The sequence below is a fragment of the Scleropages formosus genome, chromosome 11 (assembly GCF_900964775.1).
Source record: "Scleropages formosus chromosome 11, fSclFor1.1, whole genome shotgun sequence".
Lineage (NCBI taxonomy): Eukaryota > Metazoa > Chordata > Actinopteri > Osteoglossiformes > Osteoglossidae > Scleropages > Scleropages formosus.
In genome coordinates, this window is record NC_041816.1 from 2,156,482 (window position 1) to 2,184,325 (window position 27,844).

At 42.0% G+C, this 27,844-nt stretch overlaps 1 protein-coding gene across 5 annotated transcripts; it reads left to right on the forward strand.

Moving 5' to 3' along the window:
• The first annotated feature begins 2,608 nt into the window (after positions 1–2,608).
• Positions 2,609–27,844, forward strand: LOC108934656 (low-density lipoprotein receptor class A domain-containing protein 3-like). 5 transcript variants are annotated; one of them, XM_018752649.2, is made up of 6 exons: positions 2,609–2,838; positions 12,727–12,873; positions 18,518–18,643; positions 19,729–19,863; positions 26,099–26,423; positions 26,640–27,844. In XM_018752649.2, exons 1-6 carry the CDS (start codon positions 2,787–2,789, stop codon positions 26,815–26,817), a joined length of 963 nt encoding a protein of 320 aa, XP_018608165.1. In that variant the 5' UTR covers positions 2,609–2,786; the 3' UTR covers positions 26,818–27,844. The 5 variants fall into 5 exon arrangements, with proteins under 5 accessions (XP_018608165.1, XP_018608168.1, XP_018608169.1 ...); XM_018752652.2 differs by having other exon boundaries at positions 26,624–26,742; XM_018752651.2 differs by lacking the exon at positions 2,609–2,838 and adding an exon at positions 4,111–4,622.

The window sequence follows — 27,844 nt, forward strand, 5'->3', positions numbered from 1 at the left end:
ACTTTGCAGTACCAAATGGATGAATGTTGGTTAATTCCAATGAGGCTGGTGATAAAACTACATAATTTTTTTAAAAAAAAAGTTTACTTTGAGAAGTGAAAAAATCCTAAAAATACTTTGTACATCATAAATGCTTAGGCAAATTACAACAATTAGAATGATTCCAATTCCAGTCCCTGGTTATTTGAAATGTAAACCATTCTTAAGGGCAGCAGTTAGAGGTCTTGCCTTTTAATTAAAAGAACCATGTTCAAATCCCCTCTCCTGCTGTAGTACCCTTGAGCAAAATAGTTATCCTAAATTTTTCCATTAAAAATGACCCAGCTTTGTAAAAGGGTAAATCATTGTAAGTAAACCTAACATTGTAAACCACTTTGGAGAAAAGTGTCAGCTAAATTAGTAATTCGAAGCATTAATGCCCTGAGGCACAACTTATTTCAGAGATTTTCACTTGAATTTGCTATAGTTTTATATGCAACTTTACAGAATAAGTCTGTTGAGCACTTTATTTTCTATCAGCTAAGTTAATATTTTTAGGGTATTGTCTCCTTGGAGGATTAAAACTGATCAAAGCTCAGTCTTCAGTTGTGCTTTCCCTTCTCAGTTTTTCTTTCATCACTGTTGCAGCGTACCTGAAATGTTCAGTATTATCTGCAGTTGTATCAAAGGATGCAGAAGTACAAAGATGCAGTCACTTTTTAATAAATATGTCCAGTGAGTATAACAGTATACTGGGCACTTTCGCTGTAAGTAATTATTGTGCTTCATCCTAAGAAAACCTTTAAGGCTTTTCAAGCCAATTACGTTGTGAAGGGTTGCCCTAAATCAGTGCTGCTTGTTAACCAAAGAAATCAAAGAGCTGACCCTAATTATCCCTTTAACTGTGTTGAGTTCATAAGGGGGCAATAACTTTTCCAACTTCGATTATCTCGTAGACAAAAGAAATGGGCACTACACTTTAGTGTCATTTTTCATTCTCCTTTATATGCAACTGCAATGCGGGAAAATATCTGACCAAATTCACTGTAAAAAATATACAAATACACTGAAAAACTCTTTGCAGCACCATACATAAGAATAGCCATCCAACTAATTTCAATAACCACTTCTCCTGATCAGGGTCTTGGTGAACGAAAGCCTATCCCAGTAGCACTGGGCACAAGACTGGGGGGAGGGGGGTATGGGGGTACAACCCTGTATGAATTGGCAGTCCATCAGAGTATAGCCTCACACACACACTCTCACCCAATCATACACTACAGGCAATTTAGCATCACCAATCCACCTGAACTGCATGTCTTTAGGGGCTGTGGGAGGAAACCCAAGCAGACAAAGAAAAACTCCACTCAGATTGAGCAAATTGACCATTCTCTCCCACCACCCAGCTGCTGTGAGGTAGGTATCTGTGCTACTCACACTGTCACGGTACCACCCATCCATAAAAATATGACATTTTTTAAAACAAAAAGTAACATCTGAAAAGAGTTCCACCACCACTCACCGCAGTCACAAAAGGTTGTTCATCCCTCACCGTCACAGCAGCCTTTCCATAGCTGGTAATAACTGAGTTTACTATCAACTAATTCAATCGCAACCTTTACATTAGAATAATGCATTCTAATAGGCCTTAACAGGCAACAATTGCACTTGTTAGATGTGTAAGTGGGTGACGTGAGGAGAGCGGAGTACATCTCATGGTTATACATTAACCTCTATATTTAATACCCATTAACATCATGACATAGAGTATTTTTACTGTTCATATTGCTCTTTAATAATAACAGCAATTATCATCTAATAAAAATATACACGGGGGGTGCGGTGGGGCAGTGGGTTGGACCGGGTTCTGGTCTCCAGTGGGTCTGGGGTTCAAGTCCCGCTTGGGGTGCCTTGAGACGGACTGGCATCCCGTCCTGGGTGTGTCCCCTCCCCCTACGGCCCTTCGCCCTGTGTTGCCGGGTTAGGCTCCGGCTCCCCGCGACAAGCGGCTCAGGTGAGTGTGTAATGATATACACTGAAGACATGGCATATTTGTCTCTCCTACTGTCACTCCTGGCGCCCCTGGCCGCGTGCCCGACGACTGTGCGTCTAGCAACCGCGTGCTTGACGACCACCACCTCGAACCCCGACGCACCTGGCCGCGGAACCTCCTGCTGAGAGCTGTTCTCCTCACCTGTCTCTTCCGAGGCTGATAGATAGTTCTGCTCTGTTCTCTGATACACAAGTTTTATGCAGCTACTTCTTGTGATGAACGTCTGTTCATGGTGAAGGAAACTGAGTCACACATCTCTACAGCTATGACACTATCTACTATGTCTCTTTCTCCTAATGTAATGAACACATTGTATTTTCTACGTACGTCGCTTTGGAGAAAAGCGTCTGCTAAAGGAATAAATGTAAAAGTAAATGTCTTATTATTATTATTATTATTATTATTATTCCCTGATCCATACCGAAAGACCCGCCTGTGTCGCGTTGCTCGTACGAGTCTCCGCCTCTCAGTCCACGAACCCGAGCCATGTGGGACTTTTCCTCCACCTCCAGCACCACCACCACCCCTACTAGCCCTCAAACCCGTAACCTCCTCCTCCTGGCAGCCATCCCGGAGGTCTCTGCAAGGGAGCTTGTGCTCTTTTCTTCAAGAAACTTCCAGCGCGGGTTCGAGAGGCAGTTTTAAAAGAAACTCAGCAGCGACCATAAAGTGATCCGCACGTAAGGAAGCGAAGGAGGCAAGCAAGCGCAGATTTTGTTTGCCTGAAACGGGACCGGATCGACACCCCAGGAGGATGTGGGTTTGGTACCTCGTACTGAGTTCGGCATCGGGCTCCAGCTCGGTCGGTGAGTGAATGAGTGAGGAAGGGAAAGAAGTCATTTTACAGCACGAATATATATATATATATATATCACGCGTGGATGTTTGGAACCGTTGTCCTTGAACGCAGCCCGTTATTTGAAGATGAAGGAAAAGTGAACGCGGCTCACGCGCGGGGATCGATCCGACGACGACGCTGTGAGAAGAAGTCGAACTTCGTAACGAAGTATCTTTCACTTCTCATAGAGCGTCGCACGTGGATCGGCCGCGACCCACGAGCCCTTGCTGCTGCTTGCAGCGAGTTGTGTTGAAGTACCGAGATCGATTTATTCCAACGTTATTATCTTCAAATAACGGGCTGCGCAGTGAACGTGAAACGCGAGTCTTCGTCATTTGCCTGGGGGGGAGAAACTGAAAGGATGAAGAGAGAGGGGAGAGATGAGCGGGGGCGTGGGGGGGATATTCAGCTGCCATCATCAATCATCACGTTTAAAGCAACCTCAGCGCAAAGCTAACACTTTAATACAGTGATTGGGGGGGGGGGGGGGGGGGGGGTGGTATTTCACATGGTTTTTGATGTTTAAAAGCTGGATTGAATCATGTTGGCTTCTCCATTTCACAATAGTGACAGAATTATAAGAGAGTCTACTCTGTATATTAATTATATTAATATTATGTGTGCCTATGACTATGTCACATACACACACATACCACATCGCTAAGTGTAAACTGTATGTTTGGAATAGTGTGACACAGTAACATTGATATCATGTTCCCCTAGATCATAAACTGATGAGGTTATGGTTTATCATTCCACTGGGGGGTCAATAGAGTGTGTGCTCTGTAATCTCTCAAGGTGAAAACAACCCTGACCCCATCTCTGCTCCCGGCTCGCAGGTGGCCACACTAAGGACAGCATGGATCTGACAGATAAAATACTCTGCCTGAAAAATCGGAGCCTACACACTGATCCATCTGTTATGTAATGGACACGTTCTTTACCTACTGGCCAGCGAAAACATATGTGCGTGAAGTCTTATTTCCTAACACGGAACATTTATTAGTTTAGCCTATGCTGTTCTCCAGTGTTAAGATATACTACTTGCAATAATTTATGCATTTATACAACTGTGCAGTTTATTTATTTATTATGGGGGCTGGGATTCAAACATGTGACCCCCAAGTTACATTTATTCATTAAGCAGATGCTTTTCTTCAAAGCGATGCACATCTCAATTTAAAAAAAAAAAAAAAAAAATCCAGAGTGCATTCCACCAACGGAAGGAGAGATTTGGATGCAGACATGTGATTCTAGAGTACACTCCATTGGCCACGTTCTGCCATATGAACCAGTGTTCACACGAGTAGCTGCATAAAGGTTCATCCATTATTGAACAATTTCTAATCGCTAAATTATTAAACATGAACATTTACGCATTTATCGTGCGCTTAAGAGGTCAGGGACGATGTGAGTCCAAAAGAGCTGAGTTCTGCTCCTTAAAGGGTTAGAGAGAGATTGAACATTTCTGAGTGAGAAGAAGCGGTCTTTCCATCACACTGGAACCAGAACTGAAAGCCTTCGTGCTTTTGAATTTGGACCTTTCATGTGTGGGACCAGCAATCGTGCAGAGGTGGAGGAGCCTAACATTCTGGATGGGTGCAGTGATTGGTCAGGTCTTGTAGATATCGGGAAGAGAAGGTCCGTTGATGGTTTTGTAGGCCGTAACCGCAGTGTGGAATTGATCCCGGCAGCAATAGGAAACCAACACACAGAGATGAGGATGGGGGACACATGGGAACCCTTCAGCAGGTCAGATACAATTCGTACAGCAGTGTTCTGTATGGTCTGATGGCAGAGGATGGAAGACCTGACAAGGGAGAGTTGCAGTAGTTCAGGTGGGGTATCACCATGGCCTGGACAAGGAGTTGCATACAGTCTGTTGTGAGAAAGGGGCAGATCCTGCAGATCTACTCTAACCACCAGGCTACCTGCTGCTTCTATAGAGTTTCCATAATAGTCACAATAATTACCTATGTTACCAAAGGAAAGTCCTGAGACTTGGTTTAAGCATTATTAGGCAGATCTGAATAATAACAATTTGAATACTATCATGTATTATGAGTACTTTTTTGGAGGGGGTGCATTTAAATATGTACTATCAGCCCACGTACATAGACTGAAGAGGCACAAAGTGGACTTGTCGGTATAATGGGGCGAATTGAATATGCGGTGGACGGTGAGAGACTCCATAGACACTTGGGATGATAATGTTGACTGATATGTTTACCACAACTGTCTGGAAAAAAAATTTGGGTATTAGGATCATTGCTTGATTCATACATTCCTAGGATGAGCCTTATTTAAGGTCACTGGTACGTTTTATCAAAGAGTACAATTTTAGTATTTTTGCATTGGTGTGGATGAGATGAAAAGCTTTTAAGAAATAACCTTATTATAATAAGGTAAAGGGTAAGAAATCCTTCACATATTCATTCTTGTTTTAAATAAAATTGTTCTGTAAGCAGGGGGTGCGGTGGCGCAGTGGGTTGGACCGAGTCCTGCTCTCCGGCAGGTCTGGGGTTCAAGTCCTGCTTGGGGTGCCTTGCGACGGACTGGCGTCCCGTCCTGGGTGTGTCCCCTTCCCCCTCCGGCCTTGCGCCCTGTGTTGCTGGGTAGGCTCCGGTTCCCCGTGACCCCGTAAGGGACAAGCGGTTCTGAAAATGTGTGTGTGTGTGTGTGTGTTCTGTAAGCTTATTTGCATTGTATCGTCAGTAAATTAAATTTTTTGTTACAATGTGTATGTTTGCAATATGTTAGGAACTTACCAAGTCAGCTGAAACTGTATGATATTATCGAGACCCCTCTCGTCACTGTGAAATCTGCTTACGTAAACATTTCTATAAATTCTTCCCATCTCTGTAGTTCTTTTTCAGTCCACATTCTGCTGTTGAAGTGTATAATAACTTTATTATGATGATGTAAGCCCTGTGAGTCAAGCCTGGAGACTGATTTGTTGCTCAATCTGAGTGCTACATCCATTGTTTGTTGCAAGTTTTTCTGATAAGTTCTGGGTATTTGCTGACTTTTAGGATCAGAGCTATTTTTACATGAACTGTTGTGACCATTATCATCCTCTTAAATGGGTGAACTGTTTGACTAAGATAAGTAAAAGCCCTTCTTCACACACTTTCTGCAGAAGATGAGCAAGCAAGTTTGGCTGATCCGCTTGCAGCATTCAATTTTTGCTCAGAGACGGATTCTGTTTCTGTGCTATCGGTATTTTTGGTATTTGGTTATGCACATGAATGATCTGCAGATTCGCTGGTCGATAAACAACAATTGCCTTGCCTAAGAGTTCGCTTCAGTTCCCACACAGCGCAGTTTTGATGATGGCTAAACACATGTGCTTTATTTTTTATTTTTATTTATTTAAACCACATGAATAACAAAGTACACGCAAGAGTAAATATAGCATATCGAAAAACATCATCAGGGATACAAATGTGCTTTATGTGCCTCTTATTTTGGCTTTACAGCTAAGAACATTGCAACATTTTTCTTTTTATTTCCCATAAACAGCCTTCTGGTAAGTTACACTAAATTAGCTTAAATCTCTGGCTTTTAGTGGCCTGGAGACTCCAGCTGAAACTAAAACCATGTGTAGTTGTAAATAACATGGACCATAGGTCAGCCCGTCAACAACACATGCGGGCGTTTGCTCCAACCTCTTTAGAGAGCATCAGAACTTTTTGCCACTTTTTGCAAAAAATGAGCTGACTGTGAACTTTTATAATCCTACTGATGCCTTTTTTTTTTTGTAGCATTTCACACTTGATCTTAGTTTTTTGCTCTAAGGAAAACATGATCTCCTTAATTGCAATTTATTCCTGTGTATGTGTTTCAACAAAAGCCTGCCAATGTCAAAAATATGACTATTAATCATACCCATCAACAGCACTGTCCATATTTTTTAATTACTTAACCCCTAATTAACTCTTAATTGAGTGTTAACAGCTGAGTCAAGTTTTGAAAACGTTATTTAGCTTTATTATTAAATTGTGAAGCATTTAATCTGTAGAGAAAATCTGAAATGTAATATCAGGCTTGTGAATGATTTTGTTCATGTATTTCCTCTTTTTATGATAAGATAAATGTGGATGCCATCTATATTGATAAAGCACACATTACACAGGTTTTTTTTATTTTTTATTTAAAGTCACAGTATGGTGAGTGTTTAGGAGAAGACTGCAACCTACGTATTAACCTACCTGTTAATATTTGTTAGATTTAGGACTTGAAATTGAAATATACTGTATGCAGTATTACATGTTACTTCAAAGAAGTATTTTTTTTCCATTTGCCAAAAAAAAAAGAATGTAGGACTTTGTGATAGGTACAGAAAAGACACAAGGTTTAATTTTCATATAAAATTTATGTGCTGTGCTAGTGCGTGTTAAACATTAGTAAACAAACTCTCTGTTGGCTTGTTGGTACAAAGAGTAAATGCAGGAAAGCGGGCCGAGCTAGTAAACATTTTAAAACAATTTATGCTTTTGTTCCTGACTGACTAAGGGAATAAAATAAACAGCCCTGTAATTCCAAGTTGGTATGAGTGCAGTTCAAGGCATTTCAAAGGCAATTGATTTGTCGTCTCTTTTGAGCAGAATATTAGACGTTTTTCCTGCCCTTGGTGGATCCACTTACTCTAGCCATCTCTGTTTGCCTCTTACCAATAGTGCCCTTAAATAGAATATAATGCATACTATAATATGCTCATGCAATTTAACAGTCTGGCATACATACCAAGGTAAAAGGAATAGCCTGGTAATTATCCAGAAGTGTTTATTACCAAGTTATAACAAAATTGTCATAACTTGTTTGTACTATTTGAGCCTGCTACAATCTCAACTATATTATAATGGGCAGAATTACCTTTAAGTTCTGTTAAATAGTTTATGGTTCTCAGTTATATGCTATATTTGTTTTTTTTCCATATGTAAAGTCTGGTTTATGGGAACCACAGCTAGCAGAAGCCGCTTTTGTGAAGTTTATTTCGTTGTATTGTGTTTTTGTGGTTTTTGTAGAATCAGTGCTGTTTATGCCCTGTTGGTTGTAATAGAATAACAGCACATTAATTTCTCTTAACTGCACACTGAATCGTTATTGGGAGGTTTGCTGCTGATGGTAATGCAATTAGATAATCCCTGTTCATACGTATGAGAATGTCCAATCTGACTCATTTGAAATGCTCTAGAAATCAGAGTAGCCTTGGCTTCACTTTTCCATTTTAATTAGGCAGGGAGTTGTATAGATTGCATGAGGACAATGGGCACATTAAATGTAAATCCTGCAACTGATCAAATAACCATTAATAATCCTTTAGTTTACCCTCACTGTTTAAAAAAAAACAAAAAAGCTTTCTTTTTTTACATAAAGTGAGTCAGGTAGAGAGCTGGGTAGTTAATCACAGTTCTGGTTTAAAGTGCTTTGTGCCTGGTGTCAGGGGTTGTGTGAAAATTTACTGTGCAGCTCCTTCTCCTTCAGAGCACAAATGTCCTCTGTTACTTCTGACCTTTGTCTCATTTGATTATGGCTCAGTTGTGCTGTAGCCAAAATTGAACCTGGCAGCATCTCCACAATTTACAGCATTGCTGTAGTAATTTTTTTACGGGCAACTCAAAAGAAAAGTGAAATCCAAATAAAAACAAGTGGATAGAAGAGATCCGGAGTTTTCACTGATCAGAAGAGCTCAGGGCTCTGGAGCAAAATTTTATTGCTGCAACTCTGGGATGTGGCTTTGGGTTCTTTTTTTCCCCCCTTCTTCTTCAGTTGTTGACTGGCTGTGTGATCCAGGTTTTTTTTTTTTCCCCCTCTTCTAAGTTCTCATTTAAGTGACGCCGGCTTTCATTCCTTAGAGTGGACGGCCTTTCACCAGCAGTGAACAGAATCAGACAGCCATTGAAGAATGTGAAAAATGTCTGCCCCTGCTTTTCTGCCATACCCGGGGATGTTAAAAAAAAAAAAAAAAAAAAAAAGAGAAAAAAACAGCTTTTTGTTCAGATTAAAACCAACTGCATCCATGTCATCTCAGAGGCGTTTGTAAGGTTTTCATCAGCACAACTGATCCCATGTCCAAAAATGACTTCACATGTCTCTTCTTAATCTCCCTCTTGCTGCTTTGATTGACATTTGAAATATCGTCCTCCACAAGTGAGTAGTCGGGTGTGGGTGGTGAGTATCCAGAACTGCGAAGGCCACAAGCAGATGTTATGCAGCACTGTTTGCGAACGGTGTGTTTAAGATATTGGAGCTCGCTTAATGTTTCCTTGTTTGTCTGCCATGTGTATCTGTCAATTAAAGCTCAGTGCCTTTGATTGCAACACAGTACATTTCACTGGTGCTGAAGGACAATGAAACATTCCCCACAACAGCTCCAGCGTACATCAGAAATGATTTCTTTATATGTAATGAGACAAAATGACTAAACAGCAGGTGAGACATCTTTGCATGGAAGCGGAATCCTGGAAGTCAACTACAGCTGTATGAGACTCCATAAACAGAGCAACACACAGTAACACACCCTGCAGGCTCTCATTGCAGGCTTCCCCCTCCTTCCGTGTCAGGACTTATGACTAAACCTCAGAGACGGAGGGGTGGAACTGTGGTGCTGCAGGTAGGGCTGGTGTTTTGGTTTGTATGTGTGTTCACATCTGGCTTTGCCCCTACGGAGCTTCCACGGACCTGTTTCAGTGTGTGAATGTGCGTGCATTTGCACTGTAATGGACTGTTCCATTCACGGTTAGCGTCACACTATATGCTTCCAGGATGGGATCTGAACCCCTCCGACCCTCAATTTGTCAGTAGGAATTTGATGATGTGTAGGTAATCTGAGAGGCAGAAATTTCCTTTAGCCATTCTGTAGAGCTGTTATTTATATATATGTTTGAAAGAATGTATGATATTCTCAGTATTATATAGTATTAATCAGTATTAGTACTATGTCCTGTCTTCCTGAAAAGAGGGGAACAAATTTCAGAAGTATGCGGTGCAAAAAAAAAATTGCATCGTATCATCAGGATTCTGTTTTCCCTTGACTTATCTCCCACTCATTTGTTTTCCATTCCGTTCTCATTCGTAAAGGTTGGCCTTAGAGTGATGCGCTTTCCTTCAGCGAATGTGCCGCGTTCTGCAGGGGAACAGCCGCTGCGACCAGTGCACTCCAACCTCAGCAATGACACCGCTGACATTCAGCCCTTTGATTTAGCTCAGATCCGCCCTGTTAGTGGACGTCCTTCGCTCCTAAACAAGGTTGAGTGCCCATTATATTGCATTTGAGATGATTTCTGCAGTGACGGATGGGGAAAGAGCGGGGGAAAGGGGGGGTTGGGGGGGGAGAGAGAGAGAGACCGTGAGGGAGAGATAAGGGAGCGATAGTACCTGACAGACAAGGACAACCAGTGACAGTCACAGTACATCCCATTCCTCATATTTATTCTTCTCCCAGGCTGGAAAGTACATTAACCCGTTCGGCAGAGGGCGAGAGTGCCTGGCACACACCGCTGTCTTCTGTGACAGCACAGCTCAAAAAAGATACTCAGAGATGGATTATATACTTTATTTACCCTTGTAAATCTTGTCACCTCCTGTCACTGTAGAGAGGGAATGAATGGTTTGGACATACCTGTCTCTCTGTCACGGTGAAAGGGACATTACAGTCAAGGAGCCAGTTTGCTGTCTGCAACAAGTCCAAAGCTCATGTTAGTGTTCCATGAGCCGGTTTAAAAGAGGAATCAATGATGAAAGTTTTTTTTTTTTTTTTAAAAAAAGGCATCAAGAAGAGATCTCAATAAATAAGTGAAGAATTTTAAAACTGGGTCACCCAAGAACCCCAAAATAGTCTTACTTTTTTGTTTTTTCATGAATTATTTTCAGTTCTTAGACAGCTGATGTCTGGATTGTTGTTTATAAAAGGGCATCAATCTGTTGTGGCACAGATAAGTGTTCCCCGAATCCACCCTGGTTATACATGTTCGAGATACTGGATCAGTGTGGCTGTAGTAGTTCTGTTCCTCTCTCTCGCGCTCCTTTTTTTAAAGCACTCATTATTACTCAATACTCCTCCAGTCTCCTGAGATGTGGTCTAATAGCCTTGGGCAGCTGACCTCCTTTTCTAGAATTAAAGCAAGGTCTGTGTTGTGTTAGCACCTTCTGATCTGTACTTCACGTATGTTCTTTTCTATTAAAATAGGGAAGGAGGGACATGGTTGCATTTTAAAAGCATTGCAGGGTGTGTTCAGTTCTGCAGTACAATGCCAGTTTTGTCACTGGCTTCGTAGCGAAACTGAGGAATTAATTCTACCGAGAGTTTTTGCTTCGACTTGTCAGCGCGAGTAGGTACTTGGGTAAATTAGAGTTTTCCAGGTGTCACCTTGCGAGACCTGCAACAGAAATAATGCACATGGAGACAGCTGTAGTATACGGATGACTGAGTCTCTTACTGTCTGGCTCGTAGAGAAGGAAAAGGCAGTAATGGAGATGCCAATGCAAGGTGACTACGGTAACCTTACTTTGCATCATGGAACTTGAATTTGCTAATTAATCTGCTCACTTTCATCATAGATGCAGCTGAGCCATACAGTCGCTCATGGTCTGTAGAGAGCCGGAAGAGATCCGCTCTCACTCACTCTTGAGTCTGGTTGACTTGGCTTCATCCATCATTCCTGTCACCAGACGACTCGAGTCCTGAAAATGTGGGCTTCTTTACTGAGCTGACATGATTTACTTACTTGGTAGAACCTCTGCTCTAGATGTTTACAGTAGGAGAATGATCCACCTATCATATAGCTATCCATCTATGGTGATGGGAAGACAACTGCAGATGCCCTTTACTGCACTCAACATGTTATTCCCTTCAGCCTGTTTTTGTCTGAGAAAATCCCTTCTAAGTTAAGGAGAAACAAAAACTTATATTTGCTCATTTTGGCCACATCTTTTCTGGTTTTTGGTACTAAATTGTTTTAAGATTTCCTCCCCCATGTAGGTGAGAACATGCTTTTCTCATAGACTTCATCATGTGAAAAATATTTCTTTCTACATCAACTGTTGGTCCCTGACTGGAGAACTTAACTGGGACTGACAGTTCTCTTTGTCACTCAAAGTTCATAAATGTGACATAGAGTAGGTCAGGGGCTCCTCATGAATTGTGTACGGAGCTGCTCGCACAGCTTTAGAGTGTCACATTGTTGGTTTGGCCTTGGATGCTCCTATCATTCTGTCCGTCATGACCACCTCTTTAAGCAATGGGCCACACCATAGCCACGAGGCATTTCTAACTCTCCCACTTGGATCTCTTGTATGAGGGCCCCTCCTTAGTCCCTTTCGTAAGACATTGGAAAACTCGTGGAGTAATGTAATGAGGCGTGGGGATTATGGTAACTTCCTTTGTTGTCTAATGAAGGGTGTCAGAGTACAAGGCTTGTGGGAAATGAGGACCCTTGGGCATGCTTGGATATAATGGGAGCCAAACAGTTTGTGGCATTTCTGAAAACGCCACTGTGATCCTTCTGCCTGCTTGTTGATTTAATTCTCCACCCTCAGGTCAAAACTCTGTCCATCTTTATTTCCATTTAGTGAGGAAACTTGAATATTACAGGCCGAACACGAATGGTGTTTTGTAAAAGGCGCTGAAAGAAGCTGCATGCTCTCTGTCTGAAGCGGTGCTACACAGAACCGTACATTTTCCTTCTCATTCATCATGCAGTGTAATTAGTGAAATCTGCAGAAAGGTCACTGAACATTTTTTTTTTTTTCTTCTTCTTCTTCTTTTCTGCTGGCTTGTCTAAGTAGCTCACCCTCTCTGTTTCTTCCACGCTTGCGGACCTTTGTGCAGTTTTTTAACATCCTATTTCCTTAGGGAGCCAACTGCTGCCAGGTTCTAACTCCACCACGGAGTGCAACATACCTGGTAACTTCATGTGTGGGGATGGGAAGTGCATCCCAGGGGCCTGGCAATGCGATGGGCTGCTTGACTGCTTTGACCGGAGCGACGAGAGAGGCTGCCGTGAGTACACGTTTCATTCTGGCACAGATGCACACCGTGGGTTTGGATCCCGACCAAGAAATCCTGATATTCTTGTGAGGGATAACATTTCCGAAAAATACGAGCGAGTGCAGTCCATAACAACATTCTGTCGCCCGAAGTTTGCTGCCATTCCTACCCCCCCTACCTAGCTTTTTCTCTTGCCCTTTGTCTTCATGTTTCAAAAAAAGACAATCTCCACATATCCTCCAAGTCATTTTTCGTGCCTGCTTTCCTCCTCCTCACTTCAGAGATGAAACCGCTCGCTGCCCTGTTTTTATTTATTTATTTTTTTATAGACATAGTGAGGTTTCAGCCACCTCCTTCCCCAATCTGTAGAAACTACCAGCACTTCCTTTAGTTTGTTCCTCCGTACAGCCATGCAGGGGATCAACCTTTTCACAACCATAGACCACGGCTCTTTTTTTTTTTCCTCCTCTTCAATATTGAATGCGTAAGTATTCACACCCTTGCTCTGACACACCTAAATTATCTCTGAAGTAACCAACTGTTACTCCCTCAGTTTTTTAAATTTAGTAAAATGTCTGGGTTCCACTTTGACATTATAGAGGACTTTGTATTGATGAGTGGAGAAGAGAATGTTCAGTTAAATAAATCATAGTTCCGTGGTGTAACACAAAAAATATGAAAGTTAAAAGGGGCAAATACTTTTTATAGGCACTGTACGTGGCAGCTGGGTGTCTGGGGACATCATGAATGTAACATGGAAGAGGGGTAACTTTGCCCTATAGGCTACATAATTTTTCAAGCTGCCCTGCAAATGGGGTGATAAAGTGGAACATGTCTTCTGCTCTAGGCGTTCCTGTCTATAATTTCTGCAATCTCTGTTTGTTCCATTTATCAATTAAGGAGACATCAGGAGTTATTCACTCTTTTTCATTCACACACACACACATTGTCTGAACCACTTGCCCCATACGGGGTCGCGGCGAGCCGGAGTCTAACCCGGCAACTCAGGGCGTAAGGCTGGAGGGGGAGGGGACACACCCAGGACGGGACGCCAGTCCATTGCAAGGCACCCCAAACAGGACTTGAGCCCTAGACCCACCAGAGAGCAGGACCCGGTCCAACCCACTGCGCCACCGCGCTCTTTTTCATTCAGTTCTATAAATATATAATGTAAATATTGTCTAGCAATCATTCTTTGTATATTGAAAGCTTTAAAAAAAAATTTTTTTGTCTTTATGGTGTTTCATGTCTCATCTTTTTATATTTTCTGCTGTTCAGTTCTTGCGGTTTGATTCCAAATACTTTCCAGAAAACAAGTCACCTGATTTAAATAAATGCTTTATTTTTTCCAGGTGTTACACATATTTAAAAAAAAAAAAAAAGTCCCATCCACCCAATCAGTTGTTCTTCTGCTTTCTCTTTTTACCTTCATGTCCTCTTTGTTTGCACTGCTGGTTACTTTCCATTACCCACAGCTCTGAGTTCAAAAGCTCGGGGACGTGAGTCACAGAGACCTGGTGCACGTTTTTGTTTGGATTCTCTGTGGATTTCCAGGCAGGCCTATGTTTGGGTGGTCAGCAGAGCTTAAACCGTGCTGCTCTGTTTTGTTTGCGTCTAGAGAAGTTGAGCATGGAGGAGTGAAGCCTTTCTCCGCTTCTTGAACACACTACACTTTTTTGTTGTTTATCCTCTCTAGCAATTTTACATAAAGGTCAGTCTAACTCATTTATATTCATCAACAGAGTATCACAAACCGAATATCATATCTGAGATCTCCTGCCACGATACCTGCCAAGCCTATTGTTTTATTTAATATTTTTTTTATCATACTTCTACTTTGTACTCGTATTAATCCAGTTTTCATGGTCTTTTTTTCCTTGACCTACATTCGCGGGGTAGTTTTTGTTACTGTGACGTATGAGGGAAAACATGAATTCATGTGGCTGGGGTGTGCTGCTAGATATTCCTGCTGCACTAGTAAGGCACCCTGTGTGAACCTCACTGCTGAGGGACTGGAACTAATGGGCAACATGGTGTGTCTGCTGACTAAACACACGCAGAATCAGACCTAATGGCTCTGTAGAGGGTCCTTTTACCACAACCCTGGGGGAAAACCTAGTCCGGTCCGTGACATAAGAAAGGGCTCCTGTGAGCAAAGGCTGAGTTGAGTGAGTTTTATTGAGCGGATTACCCCCTTGCAATCTCAAGGTCAAAGAGCTGGTTCAGAGACACACAAGCACACGCACACATACACACACACGGAGCGAACAGAAAGGACACCCAGCAGATTAACATCCCAAGCACGAGTTTGCCCTTTTCAGTTCAAAGGTCACAAGAGTACAAGTACAGATCGCTGGAGTCCATTTCTATTTTGTGGCCTGTTTTGATTTAAATCCATTTAAATCCTTTTTTAAAGCAGTTTTAAGCTCTTGCTACCATGCATCTACTTTGAAGGCTAGAAAAGACCGGGTAGTCCCATTTTATTTATAATGCATGTTCCTGATATATTGTTGTCAGCATGACTGACTGCTTTTACTTTGAGGAGAGCTGCACTGGTTGCCTAAGAAACCAAGTAGTTGTACTGTATGAATTGCATATGAGGAAACTTTGCGTCCAAAATCGAACTTTGTTGTAGCTTAACCTGGGAAAGCCGAGAATATTCTTGAACCCCAGCCACAAAACGGAGACTTTCATTAAATCATTGGTAAACTGTTGCTTACTTAATGTGACAGTCTCTTTTTCTTGTTCGTACACAGGATATTTTATCGGAGCAGTTCAAGCCAAGTGGGCTCACTTTACTGCTATACTTCCCTCTTCTTCATTTAAAATAAATATATAAATAACACTCTCTCCCTTGTTAAAATGAGATGCTGCCCAGCTTTGTTACCGCTCTGAGACTGATCGATGAGCTGCTGTAATTAATAACCCAGTAGGGCTTTAAATATTCTTTGAAAAGAGCCTTTAAATATTGATTAGGTCCATTTTGCAAGTTTCAAAGAAACACATTCTATGTCAGAAGCTTTCAAACAAAGGAGATTGAAAACAGGGAAAAAAAAAATGTCCACAGACATTTTGAATAGATTATTTATTGTTATGTTTTAGAAGGACCTGTTTAATATCTCATGTATACTTACTACAGCTGGGGATTGAAAACCGGAAAATTTTATTATCCAAGTGAAGAACGAGATGTGTGGGGTTGTGCTAAATGTTGAAGTATTGTCCAAGAGCTCGTTTGACTTTGAAATCCAGATTGATTAATTTGACCTTACAGCCTCCACCTGCTCCATCCCAATGTCCTGCATGCAAACACCAAAATGCCATTAGCTATTGATTTTACTTTCTTCAAAAATGCAAGGTCAGAGAGTGCATTCAACGCTATAGCCCTCTGCCTGCACAGGTTGCTTTTTCTCCTGGTTCATCTTGTCCATGCATGTCATTGCTTTCACCTAAGTGTCCTTACAGCTCTTAATTGTGCTCCATAGGGAATTTCTGGGAAATCCTGACATCGCTGTTCTGTGGTGTGCTCTACCAGAGTTCATTCTCTATCAGTTGCAGCTCTTCGGGTATGAATTGAAGAAGGTGCCGCCTTGGATTTGAAGAGCTGTATTTGTCAAGGGTAGAAGGTTGCTCAGAATTCTGCTTTGCTGTGTATTTTTCAATGTCTGCTTCTTAAAAAAAAAATCAAAAGTATTTAATTAAGACCGTATGTCTGTTCTCTTGTGGGATTTTATAGAATTCAGCTGGGAACTGTGGAGGGCACTGAATGGTAAAGTGCACGTTCTTAAGAATTTCCATACAAGTGCAGAAATAGGGTTAGTATATTTGCTGTAGATACCAGAGTCCCATATGTAAGGACTGAACAGGATAACAACTGGATGCTGCTGATCTCTACTTACACTTTCATAGTTTCTTCTTTTTCTTTTCTATCACTAGGTTGTCTTCTAGTTCACTAACTTCTTGTACTTTTTTTGCACTTGCTACTTTCTTTTTTCCTCCCAGTTTCAGAGTAGAACTGGACATGGCAAATGACTAGAAGAGCTTTCCAATATGGAGGAAAAAAAGGTTTTTTTTTTTTTTTTTTTGGAAAATGGCTCTAAAAAGCTTTTGGCATTAAGTGAAAAGGGATGGTGCTGAAGTGTTGGGGGAGGGAATGAGTGTGATCTAAATGTTAAACCAGATGAGGTATAAAGGAAAGGGCACAACTACACAAAGAACAGATCTGCAAAACAAATGTAGGTCCTATAATGTTAGGCCTTTTTTGTACTAGCCTAATTATCCAACACTTCACTTTCCTAATAAAGCAGTTCAGTGATTTGGATTAATTTTTGTGCCCTAAATATGTTTCTTCCATTAAAAATATTCAACACAGCTACTGCATTAGTGAGTCTATTTTCTGCATTTTGTACTTCCACCATAAAATGACCCTTAATTGGATGTTTCATAAGGATTTTGAAAGGTGTGCTTATGCTTGGGGTTCGGACTGAGTTGAGTCTGTGAGGACAGTGCAGGAAGAACAAACGCTGTTCATAAGCTGATACGCACTTCCACTTGGGTAACTTTTTGGTCTAAATAACAGGCAGTGTGTTCTTTGTCAAAAAGACCATTGTATGATGTACCCAGTGAGGCCACAGGTCTTCTCCCTCTGGCTCGTCAACATGAGGTAGTAGAGAACATTACAGAGCTAAAGATAGGAAGACAGTTAGTTTAATATTCTCTCTACTTACATTTATGCCATTTAGCATGAATGTGTTTTCTCCAAGGCATTATACAACATAGTAAACAAAGGTGTATCTCACAAGAGACAAGGATGCACAATTATTAAAGCGTATTTCTACATCGTTTTTCTGGTGTACATTAATCAAGTAGCTGCTGAAAGTGCCATAAAAATAGTTCATTTCTAGAAAAAGGCAACAAGCAGTGGTGAACTAATTTACAAAGCTACCAAGAGATGAGAAGTGGCTTGGAAAGAGATCTGCGGTCCTTTGTAAATGCTAGAAGGGATTCAGCAGTTTTGAGGGTCACTGGGGGTTAGTTCCTCCACACTGAGGCTGAGAACTGGCAGGTGTTTGAGACACACGGGAATGTTTTGGTAGGTCAAAAGCTGTCGGTCTGACACCAGAGCCTGGAAGATCAGACAAGAGAACACTGCACTTGTAAACCACCCAGTTACAGCACTGAATGAAAGGCTAAAAATTGTTTTAGTAGCTCCTAAAGTGCACAGAATGTGACCCTAAGACTTGTAAATTAAATATCTGAAATTAAATGTTTTAACTGCAGTAAGATAGCAAAACTTTGACTTTGTAAATATAAGTAATCTGAAATCCATTTACTTTTGCCCAGATTTAAAGACCTACATATTTATGCTTCTTTCATGACATCATGGGATCCCATGAAAGTTCTCATTTTGATCAGTCTGTTTTCCTGACGACACACCACCTCCCCTCCCTGTGACATCACTCTAATGTTTCAAAATCTCCTGCAATGCCTGAGCATATAGGAGATAAATGTGTAAAAACTATGTTTCATGGTCATCCTCCTTAATGTTATATAATGTTTAATGGTTTCTCATGTTACCCTTTGCTCACATTCCTGTTATTCTGGTGCAGAAGAACATAGATGCAGGCATGCTTACTGTATTTTTGTTTCTGTCCTGCAGCCAAAGTGAATTCTAAGTGCGCGCCCACCTTCTTCGAATGCACTAATGGTGTCCACTGCATCATTGGGCGCTTCCGCTGCAATGGGTTCGACGACTGCCCGGACAGCAGCGATGAGGAAAACTGCAGTAAGTGTCCGACCGCAGCGTTGTGGTCTCACCGGCTGCGATGCAGAAAAATTGCACAAAGACTGTTTGGTCAAGAACAGACGTTATGTTTTCAAAGCTTTGTCTTGTGTAATGCTTCAAATATGGTGTTATTCATGAAGCGTGCTGCTATCTTCTCGATGTTCCCCAAAATATAGATAGTTTTACATTTGTTCATTTTCCCGACACTTTTCTCCAAAGTGACGTGGATCTCAGAGAACAACACAGAGTGCATTACATCAGCAGAAGGAGTGATTTGGATGCATTGATTCTGGAGTTCAGTCTGTTTGTTGCACCATATGAACCAGTCTACATCACAAAAGTAGATGTATGTAGGTTCTCTGTTTTTTAAATTATCAAACAGGGAACATATGCATACATGTTTTTTGAACACATAGGAGGTCAGGGGAAAAATGAATCTGAAAGGGGTGACTTTTGAGACCCTTCTTGTATGTTGAGAGAGATTCAGCAGTTCTGAGTGAGAGCAGGTGGTCATTCCACCACATTGGAGCCAGAACCCAAAACTTTCATGCTTTTGATTTTGGACCTCTTGTATGTGGGACCACCAAGCGGGCGGAAATGGATGGCCGCAGCAGTTTGGTTGAGGTGTAGCGAGTAATCAGGTCCTGTAGATATCGAGGAGCAGATCCATTGATGGTTTTGTAGGCCTTAACCGGAGTCTTGAATTGATCCTGGGAGCTATAGGAAGCTAATGAACAGAGGTAAGGAGCAGGAGTACCAAAATTACTTTGGTGTTCCAACACAGTGTAATCTAAAAAGTTATTCTGGTAGAAGTCGGTATTTATTATTCGTGTAACTTCATTCATGTTCAGACAACATGGGAGAGCTGATAGTGCAGTATTTAGAGCTGGTACTACTGCTGTACGTCCCTTGAGCAAATTGCTGCTGTAAAATGGTTAAATAATTGTAACTGTAGCTTAGTATTGTATGTATACGTATGTGTGTGAATATATGTGTGTATATATATATATATATATATTATATATGTAAAAAAAAAAAAAAAAGAAGAAACTTGGTCTGTCTCCCCATTCCATTTGGTCCAACAGCGGCCAACCCCCTGGTGTGCTCCACGTCAAGGTATCCCTGTAAAAACGGCCGATGCGTGGACCGCAGCTTCCTGTGTAATGGTCAGAACAACTGCAGGGACAACAGCGATGAGGAGGACTGCCCCGATGCCTCAGGTACTTTCATTACCTGCATTACCGAACAGGCAGATGGCATTTGCTAATATTCACCTAAATCAAGAGCAATACCTGGCAGCAGTTCTGTTATACAGTATAGTAGGTGATGCCTCTGAGCAGAATCATCCTCATATACTCAAATGATCTGAAGAATTTATGTGCTTCAGGTATCATCGGAATATTTTGCAGCTGTAGGCAGAAAGCCAATACAGTGATTAAATCCAATAAAGTCAAAGGAATGTGCTTTTTGTTGGGCTTTATCCGGACGAGACCTGAATTTGGCTAAACGCTTCGGTAGGAGTGACGCTGAGAAACTGGGACAACCAGTTTAGCGCAGAGCCCTGGAGAACAATTGGGTGAAGGATTAAAGTTTGTGTACAAAAATTGCAGAGAGTTGAGAATGTGACAGAGACATAAAGGTATGATAAAAAAAAAAAAAAAAAAAGCTGCAGAAATGCAAGAAAGATAGAAAACCAAACAACTGAGGAACAAAAGATTTTTTGCCGATGGAGAGGAGTGGCTGCGGAGACTGACAGTATCATTAAAGAAACGGTCAGGCTACATTGAAACCGAGATGAGAGGAGAGGTGACGTTTGGTTCTGTTTGTGCCACGTATAGGAAATGATTGTGAAGATTAGCTGTGTTTGCAGTTGTTGTTTATTTTAACGAACGCTCATTACGATGCATGAGCTCGGACATCGAGGCAGACCGCTCAAGCAGCATCGGATCCCCCGCCCTTCTCTACCCAGACCTAGTTTAACCCCATTCTCAAGTACTTCTCTACAGTCTTACATGGTTCAGATCCATCCATCCAGTATGTTCGTTACCTTTTTTTCTGAGAATGGGATGCAAAGATGATCGTTGGGGGTATTTGGAATCAGATGTGATTCCGTGGGCGATGAGACCATTCCTTTTTACTCCATCACACTGTCTTTTGCCATTGCTGTCGAGATCGGTTTTGTCAAAAATAGGTCCCTCGGCCACCTGTCTATAAACAAACATGATGTCGAAACGTGGTGATGAAGGGCATAATTTTACGATGGGAAGGTTGCTGGTTGAAGTCCCGGGAGGGGAAAAAGGCACTTTATTTGCTTCTCTAAATACCTAGATGTGTAGGTTCATTTAGAAAATTTACTCATGTTGGATTTGAGTCTTCGTAACAATAATACCAGTAAGCCACTGATGTCTGCTGAAGTTTAATTTAGGAAAATGAGTCATCAGAAGCCTCCTTGTTTACTTCTTTCTTCTCTATACTTCCCCCTGCTTGGATCCCCATGCGACACCAGAATCTCCTGCACAGTCAGGCTGTTCCCTTGTCTTCCCACCCCCACTCTCACTCTCACTCCCACCCTCCACCCCCCAGCCCCCATCTTTCTCTGCTGCAGCACTCTCTCTGTCACTGTGTTGAGTGGGGAAAAATTAGGAGCAGCTTGAAATGTTAATTCTGTCTGGCTCCAGTGGCAGGTTGTACCTTAGTCTCTTTCTTTGTGTCCCCGTTCTGTTCATGGTAAAAATTTGGGCCATACGGTGTACTGCATGGCCACGGTGACATAAAAGACAGAGTATTCCTCTGAGTCCTCTGTAATGAAAACGGATACAGGCGACCGAATGAAGGAACAAATGAATGAATATGAATCCCAGAGGGAAACTAACTTCGGCGGCAGCACCGGACAAGGTCCGACGTGCATACGTATATGTACGCGCACACAGATATGCTGTCGTACCTGTGATGAAGTTTTGCTAACGCAGAGTTAAAGTTCTCAGAAAAAGGCTTGATTGTTCAGGTGTCAACGTGTTCAAGTTCAAGTTTCAAGTTTATTGTCATAGGTACAAGTACCGTGTACAAGTATCATGAGATTCTTCTTGAATGCTTCTCCGCAGACTATGGACAAGACAGAGGCAATACAACGTGTTATCACCTTATGCATAAGGACTACAAACGTGAGATCTCAGCGGTTGCCAAAGGTGTTGATAAACTGCTGTTGAATTTCTTGGCAACAAACAGAAAATGCAAGCAGTAGCTACATACATGACATTATATTATCGTGCCATTATATCCTATGACACATATAGTGACAGTGTGCATACGAAAGTCTGACTGTAGTATGCCCAAACACATCTGAACGTGCCAAAACCCTTTGGAGAGAATTTCCTATGGACAAATGGGGCAAAATGAGATCTTTTTACTAGAACACGCCATCTCTGTGTTTAATTAGTTAGTTCTTCCCATGTCGGTTGACATTTTGGGCGACGGGTGTTCCCCAGTGGGCTTTGCTGGCAGAAATGATCTCAGCATCTCTCTATTCGACATTCACGGTCTCGAGGTCTTCTCGAAAGGGGGAACGCCATGTTTTCTGCACTTTCCCTTTGGCTGCACCCATCGCATTGCCACCTTTTGAAGTCTCTGGTCAGGAATTCAAAAAATGTGACCCACTAGTCGCATTCGTCGTTCAGCAACATTGTCTTCCAGCCGCAACAGACCACTACACTGTAGCACCTCTTCGTTTGTGATCCAATCACGGTAGGAGATACCCATAATTCCACGTAATCTACGTTGGTGAAAGATATTCAGTTTGTGGGCTATCCTTTTCGTAATCTTCCAGGGTTCACTGGCACAGGTGGCTGTTGGGATCGTGATGCTGTTATACAGTCTGATTTTGGTGCTGAACCACCGAAATACCGATGATATTTTCCCAATCAAACAATGGACATCACATTCAGTTTTCCCATCATTTTTCTTAATGCCGCCAAGATAGGTGAGTTCATCCACTTCCTGAACCAACTGCTGTGCAATGGTGATGTCTATTTTTGACCCATCTCTGTGTTGACAGGGGGAAAAAATTTGAAGTCTTCAAAGTGAAACATGGTGGAGGTTTGGTGATGTTTTCACGTTGCTTTGTTGCCTCTGGCACTGGGTGGCTTGAATGTGTGCAGTGCATCATGAAATTGTATCCCGAATACCTTGCTACTTTTCCAGTGTCCTTCTCAGTGTCAAAATGCTGAGTCCCTGCCAGGAATCGTAGGTCTCTTAACATTACAGTGACCTCAAACCCATTCCCAAAGCACCCAGGAATGGTTTAGGACCAAATCCTGGACTGATCTGAAGTGGCAGGCAGTCTGAATCCTACTGAAAACCTGTACAGTGTAAATATAAAAACTGTAAATGAGTTTGTGTGTATGATGACATTATGATTAAATATGAAAACAGCAGTTGGGAATATCACCTTTCAAAAGTGGGAGATCTGGAGCAGTTTTCACAAGAAAAGTGGGACGCACTGCTGGGATCGTGGTGCTGGAAGGTCATCGATGGCTATAGGAAGCAGTTATTTTCACTTAAGGCTGTGCTATCAGATAAATTCAGGGAATCGGCAATTTTGTTCAATCCATTTCTTTTTTTATTTATTTATTTTTTTTATTTAAAAGGATATATTCAGTTCTGAACCCACTGCAAGTATTCTATAAGAACAACAGTGAAATAAATTCTTTGGTCAATTTCATTTTTAGAGAAAACGGTGATTTACTTGCAAAAAGTGCAAGGGTGCCAATAATTTGGGGCACGCCTGCAGTTAAAAAAAAAAAAAAAAATTACCCAGCTGTATAAGTGTAAAAATGACTCTGCATAGTGTAATATTGTAAATCACTTTGGAGAAAAGTGTGTGCTGAATAAATACATGTAAATCACACAAAAGTTTCATTTGTACTTAATATTTTTTGCGATCCTAGAAGAACATCAGTCTGAAAAGGTCCCCGAGAATGATCAGTAGAGATACTGTTTGTGTGCCCCGTCTAAGGCAGGGCGAGAACATTTTTTTGTTCTCCACGTGTCATTCTTGGTTTCGTATCTCAGTCCGGCATCTCTTCGGTGCATGGGACGCTGCCAGAAGTAAACTGGACCTTTCGGGTTTCTCCTGCTGGACCAATTCTCAGTGTCCATGTAAGTCTAGAGACACTCCTATTCCACAGTGTGCATCTAGTGTAGGGGCTGCAGTGCCCAGCGTGACGTGTTCGTTGCGCTGTTCATAATTTAGTTCATATTCCTATGTCTGGCTGTGCAATGTACACTCTGTTATTGGCATTGTGACCCGTAATAATTTGTTCCAGACCTCACGCCATGCTACTGAGCATGAATGTCACACTCCAGTGCATGTCGCTGAGCAGAGTGCTGGAAAGCACCGGAATGCGATGGATGTACTGTAGGTTTTGGGTGTGGTCTTCATGAGTGGACTAGGCTGCCTGACCGCCACTTCAAAACTCTGTCAGGTGTATACGGTAGGTCGCTATGTCAAAGCCCTCCATTCCTGCGCTCTTCCTGCAGAACCTTTGTATGATGTGAACCTCATGTGCACTGCTCTGAATAGTGTGTACTGCAGGTAAATAGTGGAATAAATGTGCTGAAAGCCATAGGTATGATAGTGAAAAGGGTGAAGTAAGGCATGTTGTCATTTTTATTACCATTCATAAACTTTGGGAGAAAATAACTGGAACATCGTTAAAATAACTTTCCCCATACAGTGTTAGTTTCTCTAAATAGCCTGATCTCATAATCACCTCATCATTCACGGTACTTTTTTTACAGTACTGTTTTATCTCAAGTCGTGTTTCTGGTAGTTAAAAGATAAATGAAGGATTTTGTATATCCGTGGAATTAGCAGTTAAAATTAGGTGTTAACGGTTAATCAGGTATAATGAGTCATCTTCACAGGCTTGCCGTTGCTGATGTGACAGGCTGTCATGTTGTGTTGTGACACTTTCAGTGATGTGTCATTAAGAGCAGTGATTTGAAAAGATCATCTCCCAACACCTCCAGTTTTTTGTGAATATATATAATTGATTAGCCCCTCCATCAGTTCAGCCCAAACAGTTGCTATGGTAATGGGAGCCCCCATAGTGTCCTCCAACAGACACTTACCCACACTACCCCGGTATTACTTAGAGAACTTTGAGTTTATTTTACACTAATAAACAGCGTTGAATTTATAGGCCTCTTTCTTATCTCCTATAATTTTAGCACTTTTTTTTTTTTTTTTTTTGTTAATGCAGTGATCACTTTTGAATTAACAATTTTTCCTCACAATTACTAAAGCATGACAGCGCTGTTACACTAAGTCATTGCTGTGGAAAAAAACGTTCCCGAAGAATTAACAAGGATTAATTTCCTTCAGGCAACTCTCGTATGTAATATGTACAGTATATATGAAATGGCAAGTGGTTATAAGTTTTTTAATGAAAATTCAATTTTTTTGTTTACTTGAGCCAAAGGCAGCAGTTCTGTCCACTACGCTATCAGCCCTCACTTTCCTGCAAAAAAAAAAACTCCAGCAAAATCTTGCAAAAAAGAGAATAAGTGATGAGAATTAAGTGTTAATTGCACATGTACATCTGATGTCGGACATTAAAAATGTTTTATATATTACGGGTATTGCAGTTCTTATTGCTAAGGATCTATTTAATATCTCTTTTGGGTAGACTCTGCATTGTCCTCTTTTTGCATGCAACCTGGGGTGATTAATTTTCACCCTACCTCCTAAATATTTCTCGTGTGTTTGCACAGTCTTTATCGGACAAAGTACGTACATCTTGCGGCCTGCTGTGGGAGGTAAGCGTGTGTTACAGCTAATGGGATTCCCACTCCTGGAGTAGACAAGTCAGAGTGGAGGCAGGCAAGGTTAGATAGAGCATGAAAACCTCTCAGGTTCCCACAATTAGCCCACTCTGGCCCACTTTGGCCCATTCCAGCCCACTCGATTGCCTCCTTACAGGAGCAGTTCCTCTCGCTGGTGCTCATTAACACTGACTTTTGTTTTATTGGGAGTGTGCAGGCCATCGCCTTGTGCTTGCGCTGTGTAACGGCAGCGAGAAAAATGGCAAAACAACGCGTGGCTTCTAATAACGCCTTTATTCGCGCTCCTGCTTGCAATTTTCTCTTCTATAACCAATTTTATGGTGTGTGTGTGTGTGTGTGTGTGTGTGTGTGTGTGTGTGTGTGTGTCTGTGAGTAGGGAGGAAAGCAGCAGTGTGCTGCGGACGCTTTGGAAAAGCTGGTTGTGCAAATAGATAGGGGTAAGAAAAAGGATTCTGCTGGCACCTGTCGGTCACTTTCGGTATTGCACCTCTGCAGACTTTCTTAAATGGTTCTCAACCACCGTCTTCGCACAACTTCAGGAATCACCAGATCAACTGATGGCAGCCTTCCTCCGCACCTTCTCAGGTATCGGTTTTACTTTAATTCCTGCAGACACTGCGGTCAAAGACTCCGCAGTGCTGGACTACCAGCTTCAACACTACCCCAGCATCACGTACGCGGTGATCGGCTGCGCGGCCCTCTTCGTCCTAGTGGTGGCGCTGCTGGCCTTGGCGCTGCACCAGCAGAGGAAACGGAGCAGCCTGCTGCCGCAGAGCTCCCGAGACGGGGCGCGTCACCAGCCCCTGCTGCTGTCCCGCCTGGTGATACTGGACCGCGCTCGTTCCGGCGTCTCTTCCTCCGCTTCCGGAACCATGTACCCCCGCAGTCTCCGCGCGGAACCCCCGCCCTCCTACTGCCAGGCAGTACTGGATGGCAGGTAGGCTGGCATCTGAAAATAACAGCTCCGGCTCACGGTGGGCGTCGGCACTAAAGCAGCCGGTTCTGTATCCGAATGTAATTTGAAAAAAGCGCACAAATATATGTGTATTTTTTTTATGGCCAGTCTGTTACATCACCTGTGGGTTACATCACGCATTGCTGATGACACATTCCTATAATACGCACTTACTTTCTCAGCATTTACCACCCACAGCCGCCCAGCCTGGTTTGACCTCCCACCTCCGCCCTACTCCACCGACGGAGATCTTTCCTGCCAGAGGGAGCTTCCTCCGTACGAGGCCCCTGAAACCCACGCGGTCCCACCAGAACCCCCCTGTTCTGAGGCAGCACCGGTGTTCTCCAGGGCCAGAGAGGAAGCAGACCAGCTTTAGCCTTGAGCAAAGCTCTTCCTACATACTGTAGAAGACAAACACGCAGACTGTTAAAGCCTGATGAGCTGATGAGGAATGTGTGTGGAGTTTTCCTGACAGAGTAAACATGGAGCACGAAGGGAGAGTTGGACCAGGGTCAAAATGTACCACGTTAGGCTACGCGCCGCTTCAGCTTCCACGGTGACACGACTGGTGTCACTTGACTGACGCGCGAAGCAACTCTTCTGAGGAAGACCTTTTGATGATAACTGCGGTAAACAACGATGGACAAACTATGCTTCGCTTCTGTGGCTTGAGTCTTTCCGAAAAATGATATTCATACTAAAGTCACGGTTGGAGCAACCTTTTCTGAAAAGAATATGACGCTACTTCAGGCCAGTTACTGAACCAAAGGCTGACTTTATCAGTAATCTATAACAAGTACGTTTCTATGCAGCTATAATCATTTTTGTATTTTAATATTTGCATTTCAAGTAATTTGGGTCATGGTTTTACATCGTTTTGTACAAGAATAAGCAGTAAGGTTTCTTCGTATGAGAGATGCTGTTCATAAGTTACAACCTGTATTTGTCTTTTCAGTAAAACGTGCATGAATAGTGATATACTGTACATAGCAGTAACAGCAGCACTACTGATGAACTTTGAATGTACCACTTATCTTTTTTTCCTTTGAAACTTGACCTTGATTTTTTTTTTAAATGCAATTTCTGAATAAGTACTACTCTCGCTCTTCGAATGGGTACAAATGGACGAAAAGAATGTGGACAAACACAGCCAGTTATACTCACCAGATGGGGAAATTTCTAAACTCAGTTTTTCTTCATGCAGTTATTTTCGTTTCTTAAATGCCTAATATATCAGTTCAATTGTAATATTATTTAATTCAAGTGTGTTGTTTTCTTTGAACTGTGTTGAAAGGACACAAAGTTTTATGTTCAAAACCAAAGACTGCTGCTTGAAAGTAATCTATTTTTTCCTCTTAATTATTTTTAATGTACATTTTGTATCAAATATCTATTACATCCCA

What these genes read in the sequence shown, in the direction of transcription:
- LOC108934656 (XM_018752649.2), top strand. Translation starts at nt 2,787, where the DNA reads ATGTGGGTTTGGTACCTCGTACTGAGTTCGGCATCGGGCTCCAGCTCG. An exon ending in GGACTGCCCCGATGCCTCAG is followed by an intron (nt 19,864 to 26,098) that starts GTACTTTCATTA and finishes TAATTCCTGCAG; the next exon opens with ACACTGCGGTCAAAGACTCC. An exon ending in CAGGCAGTACTGGATGGCAG is followed by an intron (nt 26,424 to 26,639) that starts GTAGGCTGGCAT and finishes TACCACCCACAG; the next exon opens with CCGCCCAGCCTGGTTTGACC.